The sequence below is a fragment of the Miscanthus floridulus genome, chromosome 7 (assembly GCF_019320115.1).
Source record: "Miscanthus floridulus cultivar M001 chromosome 7, ASM1932011v1, whole genome shotgun sequence".
Taxonomy (NCBI): Eukaryota; Viridiplantae; Streptophyta; class Magnoliopsida; order Poales; family Poaceae; genus Miscanthus; species Miscanthus floridulus.
Window position 1 is genome coordinate 7,348,678 of NC_089586.1, and position 14,688 is coordinate 7,363,365.

A 14,688-nucleotide genomic window follows, 5' to 3' on the forward strand; every position below is an offset into this window, starting at 1 on the left:
ATGGAGCATATCAGCCATTATATTGCTCAGTTTGGAGAAGCATCTATTGAAGAGGCACATATAGTTCGATTCTTCCCATTATCTTTGTTCGGATCGGCTTTTACTTGGTTCTCGTCATTAGAACCTAATTCTATCATAGGATGGGCCGATTTGGAGAGGAAATTTCATGTATACTTCTATACTGGAACTGGGGAGAAGAAGCTTACTGATCTAACCAGCATGAGGCAGAGAAACAATGAGTCAGGCTGTGATTTCATTCAAAGGTTCAGAGAAGTTAGAAGCCGATGTTACTCGTTGAATCTGTCTGATGGCCAATTGGCTGAATTGGCTGTTCAAGGGATGTTACTAGTGATGAAAGAGAAGTTCACTAGTCAAGAATTTGAAAGTCTAGCTCAACTGGTCTAGAAGGTGTTGGCTTTTGAGGGCCAGCTTTGGTCTCAACGTAGAGAAAAGTTTCTGAAGAGTGCTGCCACTACCACAGTTGATTCATATGATGCAGACTCTGATGATGAAGATGCAGAGATTGGGGTAGCTGAGTGGACATGGAATAAGAAGACTGTATCTTGTCCTTGGGTGAAGGAGTCAGAAGATACTTATGATTTTGATGTCTCCAAGGCTGATAAGATTTTTGACTTGCTGCTAGAAAAAGGACAGTTGAAGTTACCTCCAAATCATAAAATTCCATCACCAGAGGAGCTCAAAAGGAGAAAGTATTGCAAGTTTCATAATGCTAGTACTCATAGCACCAATGAGTGTAGAGTTTTCCGCCAGCATATTCTAATAGCTATTGAGCAAGGAAAAGTCAAATTTGAATCAGCTAAAAAGTCAAACATGAAGATAGATGAAAATACTTTTCCAAAAGATGTGAATATGGTGAATATCAAGCTACTCAAAGGAAAGGCTAAGGTGCTAACATTAGATAGAGCCAAGGAAGCTAGAACAGTTGATCCTATGGGGCAAATATCGACTAATGAATACAAGAAGATTAGGCAGCAACGTGATAAGCGTAAGAGCCGATATGAGCAAGGTGAAACATCTAGAGCTGGTGCCATGCGTCCTCGCATTACTTCTAGAATTTTGTTGAACAAATGGCAACACCAACAAGAGAAGGATTACCGCCGCTGGCTTGAAGAAGAAGAATACAGACGTCGATGTGAAGAAGAAAGGTACGGAAGAGAGCAAGCCGAGTCACATTAGAACTATCCTTTCTTCAGGCATTGCTGGAATGAAGGTTTGAGGTTGCCTACCAAGAACAATTGCCCTGAATGCAGTGATCATTATTGGGAGTTTAGGCAATCTCAAGCCAACCACCGATCTATCCATGAACGTTTGAGTTATCAACATAATGACATGGATCGGTGTGTAAAAAATGAAAGAGTTCATGATCGGCTAGGTAAACGTATTGTTGACCAGAATTGGGCTGATTATGAAGATGAGGAAGAGGAACAAGAGTATGTTTGGCAAGACGGCCAATGGTGCCCAGGTGGTTTGACTAGAAGTCAGAAGAGAAGGGTACAACGCTTGAGGAGCAGAGAGATAGAGAGAGATCAAGCTCAGAAATCCAGTAAATGTCAAGCATGGCGTGCCAAGCAAACAACCGATAAGGGTAAGCCATCGGCTAATAGTCATATGGCTTTTCTTTTACCAGCAGAGCTCAGAGGTCTGAGGCATGATTATGAGGAGTCAGATGAAGACGAGTTTGAGGAAGCAGTGGTGCAGTTAACTCTTCAATCACAACAAGCTATATTTGACAAACCATCTCAGCATCGGCACTTGAAAGCTCTATATATGAAGGGATTTGTTGACGGGAAGCCGATGATGAAGATGTTAGTCGATGGAGGTGTTGTTGTTAATTTAATGCCCTACACCACGTTTCGCAAGCTTGGGAAGAGTCCTGGAGATTTGATTGAGACTGATATGATGCTAAAGGACTTTGGTGGCAATACATCTAAGACCCAGGGGGCATTGAATGTCGAATTGACAATTGGAAGTAAGACCTTATTTACTACTTTCTTCGTCATCGACGGTAAAGGTACATATAGTTTGCTCCATGGTCGTGACTAGATCCATGCTAATTGCTGTATTCCATCAACGATGCATCAATGTCTTATTCAGTGGCAAGGAGATAATGTTAAAGTGGTCCAAGCTGATACATCTGTAAGCATAGCTTCAGCCGATCCAGCATATTGGGAGCTTGAAGATTGTGATTGTTTCTCTGGCAAAGTTTGGGAAGGAGGCATCATTTAAGTCAGCAATGACCACCAATGGCCGATCTAAGCAATTGGCTCTGAAAGTGTGTTTTAATGGATTCCCCAATTGATGATACTGAGGGGAAGTTTGGATAGGCTTTTACGTCGGCCAATGTGTTTGAAGAAGTTGATATTGGTCCTGGAGATAGGCCTAGGCCAACGTATGTAAGTGCTAAGTTGGATCCTGAGTATAAGCAAGAATTAATAAATCTTTTGAAGGAGTATAGAGATTGTTTTGCTTGGGAATATTATGAAATGCCTAGTTTAAGCTGATCGATTGTTGAACATTGGCTACCTATCAAAGATGGATATCGGCCGTTTAAACAAGCTCCTAGGAGATTTAAATCTGAGTTACTTGATGATATCAAAAAGGAGATTACAAGGTTGTTTGAAGCTAAGTTTATTCGACCGTGCCAATATGCGGATTGGATTTCAAACATAGTCCCTGTGTTCAAGAAGAATGGGAAATTGAGAGTTTGCATTGATTTCAGGGACTTGAACAAAGCTACGCCAATGGATGGTTATCCAATGCCAATAGCCGATTTGCTAGTAGATGCGGCCTCAGGACACAAATCATCAGTTTCATTAATGGTAATGCAGGTTATAATCAAATTTTCATGGTTGAAGAAGATATACCTAAAATTGCCTTTAGATGTCCGGTTGCCATCGACTTATATGAGTGGGTTGTTATGACTTTTGGTCTAAAAATGCCGGTGCAACTTATCAATGAGCTATGAATTACATTTTTCATAAGTTGATCAACAGAATAGTTGAAATCTATATTGATGATGTGGTCGTGAAATCCAAAGGTTATAAAGAATATTTAACTAATTTGCGGGAGACCTTAGAGTGCACAAGAAAACATGGCTTGAAGATAAATCCAAATAAGTGTGCCTTTGGGGTGTCAGCCGGAGAATTCTTGGGTTTCATGGTTCATGAGACAGGGATTGAAGTTGGACAAAAGGGCTTGAAGGCTATTGATGAAGCAGCCCCTCCAACAAATAAGACTCAATTACAATCATTGATCGGCAAGATTAATTTCATCAGGAGATTTATCTCAAATTTATCAGAAAGGATTTTGCTATTTTCTCCTTTGTTGAAGTTGAAAGCCGATCAGGAATTTAAATGGGGTGACGTATAACAGAAGGCATTTGAAGAAATCAAAGAATACATGAAGTCTCCACCTGTGTTGATTGCTCCGCAGCATGGCAAGCCATTTAAGATGTACATGTCGGCCGGTGACCATACGATTGGATCGGCCTTGATGCAAGAGTTTGAAGGAAAAGAGCGAGTAATTTTCTATCTAAGTAAAAGGCTTTTAGATCTAGAGACAAGATATTCTCCTATTGAAAAGTTATGCTTGTGCTTATATTTTTTGTGCACCAAATTACGTCATTATTTGTTATCGGCTTAGTGCACGGTGGTGTCTAAAGCTGATGTGATCAAGCACATGTTATCAATGTCGATTTTAAATGGAAGAATCAGCAAATGGATCCTTGCTCTATCAGAGTTTGACTTAAGGTATGAATCGGCTAAAGCGATCAAACGACAGGTAATGGCTGATTTTGTAACTCATCATCACAAACCGAGTATCGGCTATTTAGAGCCGATGTTGTGGACATTATTTTTTGATGGTTCGTCCTACAAACAAGGTGGTGGTATTGGCATTGTTATTGTCTCGGCTCAGGGGGAAAGTTTTGAATTTGTTTTTTCTATCAAGCCAATGTCTACCAACAATCAAGCTGAGTATGAAGCTATTCTTAAAGGACTTCAACTTCTTCAAGAAGTAAAGGCTGATGCCATTGAAATATTTGGAGATTCACAATTGGTAATTAATCAATTGATCGACTTATATGAGTGCAAAGATGATGTCTTGAAAGATTATTATGACAAGTGTCGAAGTTTGATTGATGAATTCCCTATAGTTACTATCAAGCATATCCCGAGAGCTTAGAATCGAGAAGCCAATCGACTAGCTCAGAGTGCTTCTGGTTATCGACAAATTCAAGAGGTCTTCAACAGTGAAATTGTTGTTGATGATTGGAGGACTGAGATAGTCGATTATCTTAAAGATCCATCACAGAAGGTTTCGAGGAAGCTGAGGTACAAGTCAATTAAATATGTATTGCTTGATGGTCAACTATATTATAAAACAGTCGATGGAGTGTTGCTCAAGTGTTTAAATAAAGAAGATGCCAAAGTTTTAATGGGTGAAGTCCATGAAGGAGTTTGTGGAGCTCATCAATCGGCTTAAAAAATGAAATGGATTATTCGAAGATCTGGTTATTTTTGGCCGACAATGTTGGAAGATTGCTTTGAATATTATAAGGGATGTCAAGATTGTCAAAAATTCGGTAATGTTCAAAAGTCACCAGCATCGGCTATAAACCCAAATATCTAGCCATGGCCGTTTAGAGGTTAGGGAATTTGATCTGATCGGCCAAATTTATCCACCATCCAGCAAAGGTCATAAATTCATATTGGTAGCAATGGATTATTTTACTAAGTAGGTTGAGGCAATTCCATTGAAGACAGTAACATCAAAGAACATGGTTGATTTTGTCAGGGAGCATATCATTTATCAATTTGGAATTCCTTGGACTATTACAACTGACCAAGGCACAATGTTTACATCCGACGAGTTTAGAGAATTTGCTACCGATATGGGATTCAAATTGTTAAATTTGTCTCCTTATTATGCTCAGGCTAATGGATAGGCAGATGCGTCTAATCAAAGTTTGATCAAGTTGATTCAGAGAAAAATTGCCAAGCTGCCAAGGAAATGGTACTTGATATTAAATGAAGCATTATGGTCCTATAGAATGGCTTATCACGGATCGACTAAGTGCTCGCCTTACGAGTTAGTTTATGGGCATGAAGTCGTTCTACCTTGGGAAATCAAGAGTGGATCTAGACGTGTAGCATTTAAAGAAGACTTGATAGCCGATGATTATAGGGTTCTTATGATGGATGATTTAGAAGATTTAAATTGTCATCGGCTACGTGCTTTGGAAAATATTGAAGCTAATAAGTTAAGAATTGCCAAGTATTACAACAAAAAAGTTAAGTTCAAGCAATTTCACGAGGGTGAATTAGTTTAGAAATTGATTTTGCCGATCGGGACTAAAGATAGTAACTACGGCAAATAGTCGTCTAATTGGCAAGGTCCCTATCAGATTAGTTGATGTGTGCCTGGCAACGCTTATTTTTATGAGACATTGGAAGCAGAGGAATTTTCTAGAGCACTTAACGGGAAACATTTCAAGAAATATTACCCAAGTATTTGGGTTGGTGCCTAATAGCCGATTGTTTGCCACTGGCTCTAATAGCTGATACCGAAGGGTATCGCCTCTAGAAAAAAAAAAGAGCACAAGTTAGCCCAAGGGAGCAAAAAGCCAATACAATATGTATTGCCTATAGCGCAAAAAACATAAAACACCTACAGTTTGCACTGAATTGATTCAAGAAAAACAGTATAGATGCAGATGCAAACGGAAATTTTATGCATTCATCAAACAACCCCTCGTTTCAAACTAAGAACCGAGGAAGACGTTATCCACGACTGCCTCGGCCAGGGTTCATTCATCAAACAACCCCTAGCTACTGAGTGGGCGTCGCGAGCGGCACCAGAGGGTTCGCCGGCCCCCACCGGAAGATGAAGAGCACCGGCATGAGAGATGGCCCTGCACGTTCAGAGAAGCCAGTCAGCAAAATCATCATCAGGAACGGGAGTTTGATTCTTCCTTACCCAGGGATGCGACGGCGCCGGCGCACCGGGCGGTTATCCTCTGGGGCATCTCCTGCGGGGCACTTGCCGTGGTCCATGCCCTTGAGTAGATTGGATCTGGAAGACGGAGAGAGAGGTTGCACAGCGGCATGTGAAGCGACAAAGGCAGATGTGTTCTCCCAGTGCACCGTTGAATCCTTATTTATAGCCAGGATTGGACGGTGGTAGATTTTTTGAAGAATGTGAAAGTGAATCCAATTAATGGAAGGTGAAACGCGGCGCCGGAGACCGAGGGAGCCACACGTAAGCAGATGGAAACACAGCAACTGCAATGATTACGGATCTGAAATTTTATTTTCTAAGGTTTTGTGTTTTCACTGGACTCCAAAAGGTCGAATCCCTAAGAGCAAGGCTAATAATATAGTTGGCTTGCTGGCTGTAAAGTTCTTTGCAGCCTTTTTTCAGTCCACTCATATAGTAGTTAGCTCTTTACAGTTAATATATGGCCCACTTGTTTCTCTCACAGACTTTCTTGGTTCTTGTGCCCAAGCCGGCTGTAAGTTTACAGCCCGCTTCTCCTTTCTCTCCTCTCCTCTCTTCTCCACCTCAGCATTTAGTCGGCTTACAGCCTGCTATTATACTTGCTCTAAGGATTTGAATCGGCTAATCTAGATCGGCTAATCAGTTATGGTGACTAGGCCAAGCCTAGATTTTGCCGATAGAATTTACTTTTGGTGTGCGGTCGGATTGAAAAAGGGATCACAGTTATGAAGCCGATGGTAACAAAGATGTCTTTCTATGAAGGAAGTTGCATCGGCTAGGACTGAAGTGTTTACATCAAATCACTAATGAGTTACAAACACACAGTTTACAAGTTCAAAGCCGCCCAGATTGTATTCAGAGCCTTCAGACGAATGGCGTCGGCTTCTGCGATTAGCCGATTGTCTTCATCAGCTGATCCTGGGCTTTGACTTCTTTATATTTGATGGCCATCTCCCTCTTTTTCTCACTGATTACTGTCGGGAGTTGAGCTAAGTTGGATTCTTTGAGCTGGATTGAGGCATCAATGTCTTCCAACCTTTTCTACAACTGTTCCCGTTCAATTCTGAGTTGATCAAGTTCCTGTTGGATTCTCTGAGGGGAACTGTTCAGGCTATGCTTATGCTCACTAATTTGTTGTGAGAAGAAAACACTGTTCATTCGCTAAAAAGATCGTTGAAGTAGTGCTGCAGAACAGAATGAGTGATTGTTGAATAGATAAGAGAATACCACTAGATTATTGTGAATTACCTGTTTGATGAAGTGCTGATAAGCTAACTAATCACAGCAAGCATAGCAACGATGTCAATTTGGCCGGTGGCCAGCGGCTGCGGCGCAGCGCGGCGTCTTACGTGATCGCGTCCTAAACCCACTCCCACGGCACCCAGTCTAGTCGAGCTGTCCATGAGAATGCTGAGAAGGTGAAGCGGTCAAGCGGAAGAGACGATGCTGCCGGCTGTCTGAGCAAGATGAAGACCGAGCTACGCTTCATTGTGCAGGAAGGGGAGCCCCAATTCCATCAGATAGGCCTAAATGGGCTTTCTTTAATGGGCCTCAAATACACTTAGCCTTTGGGACGAATTAGCAGGGATTAAACAAGTATATTAAATACAAATATTAACTACAGAATAGAGAGACGAGCACAACGTTCGGGGGGTGCTAGACTGCCAGCCCCCACCCCACCCCCACTTCCCTCCGCCACTGCTCGCGCCCGCCCCGGCGCAAGCACGCCGGCTATGCCAGGCGGCAACTGGGTGGCCGTGGCCGCGGCCGGAGGCTCATGCACGCGCTCGCTGGCTAGGCCAGTCGGTGGCCGGGTGGCTAGGGCTACATCAAGCCCGCGCACAAACACCGGCTAGGCCCGGCGGTGGCCAGGGCCGCGGCCAGAGGTCTGGGCGCGCCTGTGTCCCCGTGCGTGCTCGTCGGCTAGGCCAGGCGGCGGCCAGGATCATGCCCGGGCTGCGGCAGTGCGACGGAAGCCGTGCACGTTTGTGCATGCCTAGATCTGGGCTCGTGTGGCTGATCGGTCGGCGGGCGCCTGGGTGTGGCCGGATCTGCACCCCTGTGTGGTGGCGACCGACATGCGCGCTAGCCTCCAGGGCAACAGCAGCCTGAGTGCCGGTGTAGATCTCGGCGAGGAGGAGGCGGACCCCATCAGCACCTGCGGCCATAGGGGCGGCGGAGGCCTGCTAGGAGTCCGGGCGGAAGTGGATATCCTCGGCAGCAGCGACAGAGGACTCCGGTAGAGGCGCGACGGCCATGATCGTAATGACGGCGGCTGCCCTATGTGCGGCGGAGGCCTTGGAATCCAGCGAAGTGGAAGCGGATCGTATCAACCCGCGTCTGATCGGCTAGTTCTGATTGGAAGACGACGGATGAAGGTGGGCTAACCGGCGACATGTGGGGTCACCTCACTTGAAGTGGATGAAGATGACACTGGCGGAGGTTCGCAGCGATGGCGCACTAGGGACGGCGGTGACTTGACGACTTCCACCCACCAAATCTGGCCGTTTCATGAGATAATGTTGGGAAGCTGAGATGTGCCGAGGTCGTAGTTTTATATTTCTCCTTTTTTTGGTTGTGTGTTCTCCTCTTTGTTGAGGTGTGAGTCTAAGTGCTCTTATTTTCTTTTTGCTTTGTATATCCTTCGTGGATATAGAGGCAAGATTAATGAAATTCATTATCTAAAAAAAATAGCGCTGGTCGCTGGACTCCTCTATTATGTTCAAAATACAGTAATAATAAGATGTTTAGAAGTTGGAGCTTCTAGTTGTGTGGTTCTTGCTGGGTCGTTCTTGTTAGTCTCACGTTGATGGTTATCGACTCATTAAGGTGCTATATCTTGTCATTGCGCTCATTTATATCCCTCCAATATTAGTATGTTGATTGCTAGCTTTAAAGCTAAATACTAAGGCGGTGTTTGGCAGGGCTCCTGCTGATGAGCCGGAGCCGTTTTGGAGGAGCTCATAGAAATCGAGTTTCATAGCTTATTGCAAGATGGCATACATATGCCACTTTCCTCGATGATAACGGTAATAATAGTAATAGTAGCTAGGACAGGGTACTGCTCGCACGGGCAATTACATTGAACGTGCACATGCATTAATCTGTGATGTGTGCATGGATACTTGTCATCTGGCACCTTGGTCACCCCAAATGTGGTTACAGACTCCAATTCGCATCCCCAAGGAGTTCTGACATTTTACAAGGCCCAATGGCCCAAAAGACGATGACACATGGAAGCATTCGGAATCAAATTTATCTTGGATTTGAATTAGTGTGAGATGTTTAGAAAACAAACAAAGTCCTTTTTCCGCTTTTATTTCTTTCTCTCACAGAATGACCGATCCTTGTTAGTAGCCAAGGCCCAAATTAAATCAGCTGCTTGGCCAGGTCTCGTACGTTGTTCATACGCAGGAGATGGCCTACAGCCGTGCGATCTCACCAGTAGTGCTTGATATATACATACCAGATGCCATCGTCCAATGCAATGCACCGCTATTGTTGGTCCGCCGTTACCGTTCCATGTATGACGCCCTACTGTGTTTTCCCTTTTAACTTCCTCTTCTTCGGGTCAAGTCGCCGAACCCGATCACGTTACAGATGAACGTGGGAGGCCATGGAAAAGTACTCAACCATGGGTTGCTAGCTTCTTCAGATGGGTGGTGCAAAGAAAGACCAGAGGCAGTCGTGGCAGTGGTGCACATGGAGGGAGGCTGTGCTGTTCGTACTTCGTACCATAGACAAGAGGCAGGTGTGGACGTCTCTCTCCCACGACCATGAGCTTCCTGCTAGACTGACTGCTGACGACTGACGAGACGACGACGATGACTCAGATTCCTGAATCCCGAGGTCTCCCCTGCTTGGATTGGCTGCATGCAGGGGATCCATTCATGATCCATTCATGCGTTCTCGAGCGTGATCGATTAATGCTGGGCGCCGATTGCTGAGACAATGTAATAAAATGTGAGGTTATTATATTAGCATGCCAGCAGGGTACTTGGTGTTTTGGTGAGAGGAGATGATGTGCATGCCATGCCACTTGAGCTTACTAGTTGTCTTCCATGCTTGTGAAGTCGCACTCACGGTAAACTGGTCACTCTTGTGGCAATAATGGATGCATTTTTCATCACCAGGCATAGCCATGCGATCATGGATGGGTGGCTGTCAGGTTGGCCTGCAGTGAGCCAGTCATGCGCTGTAATCGATCAACACACAAGGACGAACAGACTTGTTGGCCACATGGCCGGGGCAGGGGCACAGGGCAGCAGCTAGGCAGCTCAGTAATTCATCTGCGGAAGACGCCACTGCCCACTGACGCAGTGGCGCTGGTGGCTGGACCCTCATAAGCATCTTCCTGACGAGTGCCTGCACTGCACTGCACCCTTTAATTTCCAGCAGATAAATCACCCCCTGTGCCACGGCGGCAGGTGGGCTCAGTAGTTCATCTGCTAAAAGATGCCACTGCCCACTAGCGCTGGTCGCTACAGCCTCGTTTCCATCTAGCGTTACACACAACCAGCATCCACAGATAAATCACCCCCTGTGACCGATAAATCCTCCCACTACTCAATTATACACAGCCACACCACATACCAATTACCAAGCAACTAAATCTTGCACTGGGAGCTGCTAAAGCGGAAGACCAATCCAGCGGCCATGGTTCTCGTAACGGGGGCCATGGCCAGCGTCATCATGAAGCTCGGCAAGCTTCTCAACGAAGAGGTCAAGCTGCAGAAGGGAGTGAGGAAGAAGATCCAGACTCTCACCCGCGACCTGGAGAGTATGCACGCCGCCCTCCGCAAGGTGGCAGAGGTGCCGCCCAACCAGCTCGACGAGGAGATCAAGCTTTGGGCGCGCGACGTCGATCGGGAGCTGTCCTACAACGTGGAGGACATCCTCGACACCTTCCTCGTGCGCGTCGACAGCCGTGATGAGGACCCCGACCCAAACAAGCTCAAACGTGCGGCGAAGAAGATCCGTAAGTTGTTCAACAAGAGCAAGGGCCCATCACAAGATTGCTGGTATGATCAAAACCATCAATAAGCAAGCCGAGGTGGTGGCTGAAAGGCATCGCAGGTACAGAGCCGATGATATTGTGGCCAACCCTGCCACAACATCAAAGGTTGATCCTCGCCTTGCGGCTATGTTCACAGAAATGTCACAGCTCATTGGCATCGACGAGTCAAGGGGTGAGCTCATATCCATTCTGTCGTTGTCCGAAGAAGGCAATGACGGTTCGTCAAATGAGAAGTTGAAGATCGTTTCTGTGGTTGGAGCCAGAGGATTGGGCAAAACTACTCTTGCAAAAGCAGTATATGACAACCTTAAGACTTATTTTCGTTGTGGCGCTTTTGTTCCGGTTGGCCGAAATCCTGACCTGAAGAAAGTGCTCAGGGACATTCTCATAGATTTCGACAAGAATGTATACATCAATTTTAATATGGACAAGTTAGATGAAAGGCAGCTTCTCAATGAACTCGGAGAATTTCTTGGAAACAAGAGGTACACATATATTTAGGCCTTGTTTAGTTCGTGAGTGAAAAGTTTTTGGGTGTCATATCGGATGTTTCATGAGATGTCGGAAGGGGTGTTCGGATATTAATAAAAAAACTAATTACATAACTCGCCTGGAAACCGCGAGACGAATTTATTAAGCCTAATTAATCCGTCATTAGCACGTGTGGGTTACTGTAGCTATTACGTCTAGTGATAGACTAACTAAGCTTAAAAGATTGGTCTCGCGGTTTCCAAACAAACTGTGCAATTAGTTTTTTTATTTTATCTACATTTAATGCTCCATGCATGTGTCCAAACATTCGATGTGACGGGGTGAAAAGTTTTTGGGTGTGGGAACTAAACAGGGCCTTAGTCTCCCCAAAACCAATACTTTACACTAACAAGAGTGTTACTGCTTACATATTATTGTTATATGTTTCATTTGATATAGGTTATGAATCAAGTTCTTTAGCGTGATTTTATGAGTTAAGTGTTACTTAAGTTCTTAGCGTGATATGCAAACCATTCGAAACATAATGTTTACCAGTGGAACTTATTGTATTAGTAGTTACTTAGTCTCTTTGATTACAGGCCATAAACAGTGGCAGCTGATTATTACCAACTATGCAGTTAGAAAGATTTAGAACCATTAAGAAACATATCGCACTTCCTTACTATTACTTTGCAGCATAAATGATTCAAGAAGTCTACTACTATAAAATTATTTTTATTATATATATCGAATTTTATGGGTAATTATATTTTTACAGAGGTGCATTCTAGCTATACTCTTAATATTACAGTTAGTTTTGTTATTGGTACATTGCTGGCTAGTGCGAAAGGATCAGAACTGCCAGAAACTAACTTATTTATATCTCAGCAACACATTTGCTTAGTTATTTTTATTGGTGTTGCTCACACGTATTGCTTTCTTGGCTTGTGCACACCTACGGTGGTCAGCCACGAGATGGGAGCAGGAGCCGTCCTTCCTCGTCACCCCGGTAACCCGGGACCATGTCATCCCACGGGAGGATGTGAAGGAGGGTGGCTGGCCGACCACCTTCTCCAACCAAATCCGCTTCTATGGCTACCAATGGCAGTGGCAGCAAAGTGCCTCTGACTCCTCCAATAATGGCCATGGCCATGGCCAGCAGCAGACAGCAAGGTTCATGCATGCCAAGGACTTGGGCGCCAAGTCCAACAGGGTGGGCTTCTTTGCCCACTGTGACGGCCTGGTGCTCGCTCCCACCGAAAAGGAGCTCTACCTCTTCAACCCGGCCACCGGGGATGCAATCACGCTGCCGAAGAGCCACCGCAACAACCTGCGACACGCCCCCAAGAACCTGCCATTGTGTTGGTGTTGATGCAAAAGTGGATCTGCAAACACAAAGGGCTAATACCCGAATCGATATCCAAAGCGTGCCAGTCGATTTGACCTGTTAATCGACAAGGATGAAGATACGAGCACTTTGGTCCTGACAACAGTGATACGCCCGGAAGTCACGGCCAAGAGGTACTCACGCGGAACTCGAGAATCGCCGAAGGTCGCACTGAAGCGATGCAACTCGCCGAATCAATGAGAACTCGTAAAAAGGAAAAAATATGCAAATTGACGAAGTCGCCGAAAAGTAAGTAGATGCAAATAGGAGTAAAAATTGGTTTTGATATTGATTGATTTATATTACATTGCCCCTCAATCTATATTTATACCCTGATCTAAAGAGACATAACCAAATACGACTAGGACACCAAGTCCATATCTAAGGAAACACGCGACTCTTACATGAATCATACTCTAACAAATATAGAAAAGGAAATCAACTCCTATCTATTTCCCTGTCCGCCTCAATTACGATGGAATTCTCACCGACCTCCTTTCCATCGGCATAATTCCTGTTTCATCGGCAGTAGTTTTCAAGCCTTCCTTCATCGGCATCGACAATAACATCTCCAACCTTATCGGCAACGCCCGAGTCTAAATCAACCTTTCCATCGATCACCACCATTCATCGGCAACCATCTTTACAAACTGATTTTCATCGGCTGTCAGCGTATACAGTAACTTTCCTCCTGCCGATTAGCCCACTCTGATCATTTTGACACGTGCAAAAAACGGTGTCAACACATGCCCCCCAATTTCGGAGTATAAAACCATTAATGCTCCGAAATTTACTCCAGATAACGTTTGCCTTCGCCCAATTACCGTAACTCATCCTCCAAGCCAAAACTTGATCTGTTATCAAATCTAATCAAATCTAGTCCTGATTCACGCACCTCAGTAAATATCGCACAATTTTCAACCACTCTTGCCCTGATTATGGTTAAGATACCGAAACAATAATCCATCGGCAAGATCCTAACATAATAATGCCGCCATTTTCAGAATTAAAATATCCTGTACCGAGATCTCTTCCAAGTCATGATTACTTGCCATCAAATCATCTGTACAATCCCTTGATTATCGTGCGAACAGTTACCATATCCATCTGAACCACCTCGACCCACATGCGCGCGGCATAGAGATAAGTCCAGAATACCCCTACTCCAAGCGGCTTATAAATAGATTTCTCCGGAACGCTCGACTTCTACCCTCAGACTCCAATCTTTGGCATTATCTCTTTCCGGCGGCGACTCCGACGAACAACTGCGCGACCTCAACCAACAAGAACTTTTCTCCAGCGTCAACCTCGAGTCTCCAGCTCGTGCCCCCATCTACCTCAAGATAATGGCAATCAACTTCGACGTCCCTGCGGTTCGTTTCACTTCCGTTACTTTTTACCTCGATTCCTCTGGTCTTTGCGAGTTCATACAGTTGGTAATTTTTTCTCTTTTTCTTTGTTCTTCGGATCCTCTAAACTTAGGAACTTCGCAACAAATTAGTTATTCCAACCGATCAGCCGCATTTCCAATGCCTAGGACCAATGGGCAACCCAGATCCAACTGATCTGATTAATGCAGAGGTTAACAGAATCCCTTTTAGAGCCTAAAATTTCTCTCTGAATTTATGGAAAGATACATTCCGATCTTGGCCCAAAACCACCAAAGGGTGGAAAGATTGGTACTTGAGGGTCAACAGGTCGATGCAAGTACACTGGGCAGAACGGAAGCTAGACCAATGCATTAGGCTATCCATTGCCGATATGCAAAAGAACGAGTCAATGATGATTGCAGCTG

The 14,688-nt window shown here is 44.7% G+C and overlaps 1 protein-coding gene across 1 annotated transcript; it reads left to right on the forward strand.

Moving 5' to 3' along the window:
• Positions 1-2,129, forward strand: LOC136464990 (uncharacterized). The gene is made up of 4 exons (XM_066463906.1): positions 1-385; positions 500-1,027; positions 1,649-2,032; positions 2,116-2,129. The coding sequence occupies exons 1-4, from the start codon at positions 1-3 to the stop codon at positions 2,127-2,129; spliced, it is 1,311 nt and encodes a 436-aa protein (XP_066320003.1).
• The last annotated feature ends 12,559 nt before the right edge of the window (positions 2,130-14,688 follow it).

Bases quoted from the DNA above. Each gene is read 5' to 3' on its own strand.
- LOC136464990 (XM_066463906.1), top strand. From the start codon at position 1: ATGGAGCATATCAGCCATTATATTGCTCAGTTTGGAGAAGCATCTATT. The intron at 386-499 runs GTCTAGCTCAAC...CATATGATGCAG, and splicing joins CACTAGTCAAGAATTTGAAA to ACTCTGATGATGAAGATGCA. The intron at 1,028-1,648 runs GTGAAACATCTA...TTCTTTTACCAG, and splicing joins TAAGAGCCGATATGAGCAAG to CAGAGCTCAGAGGTCTGAGG.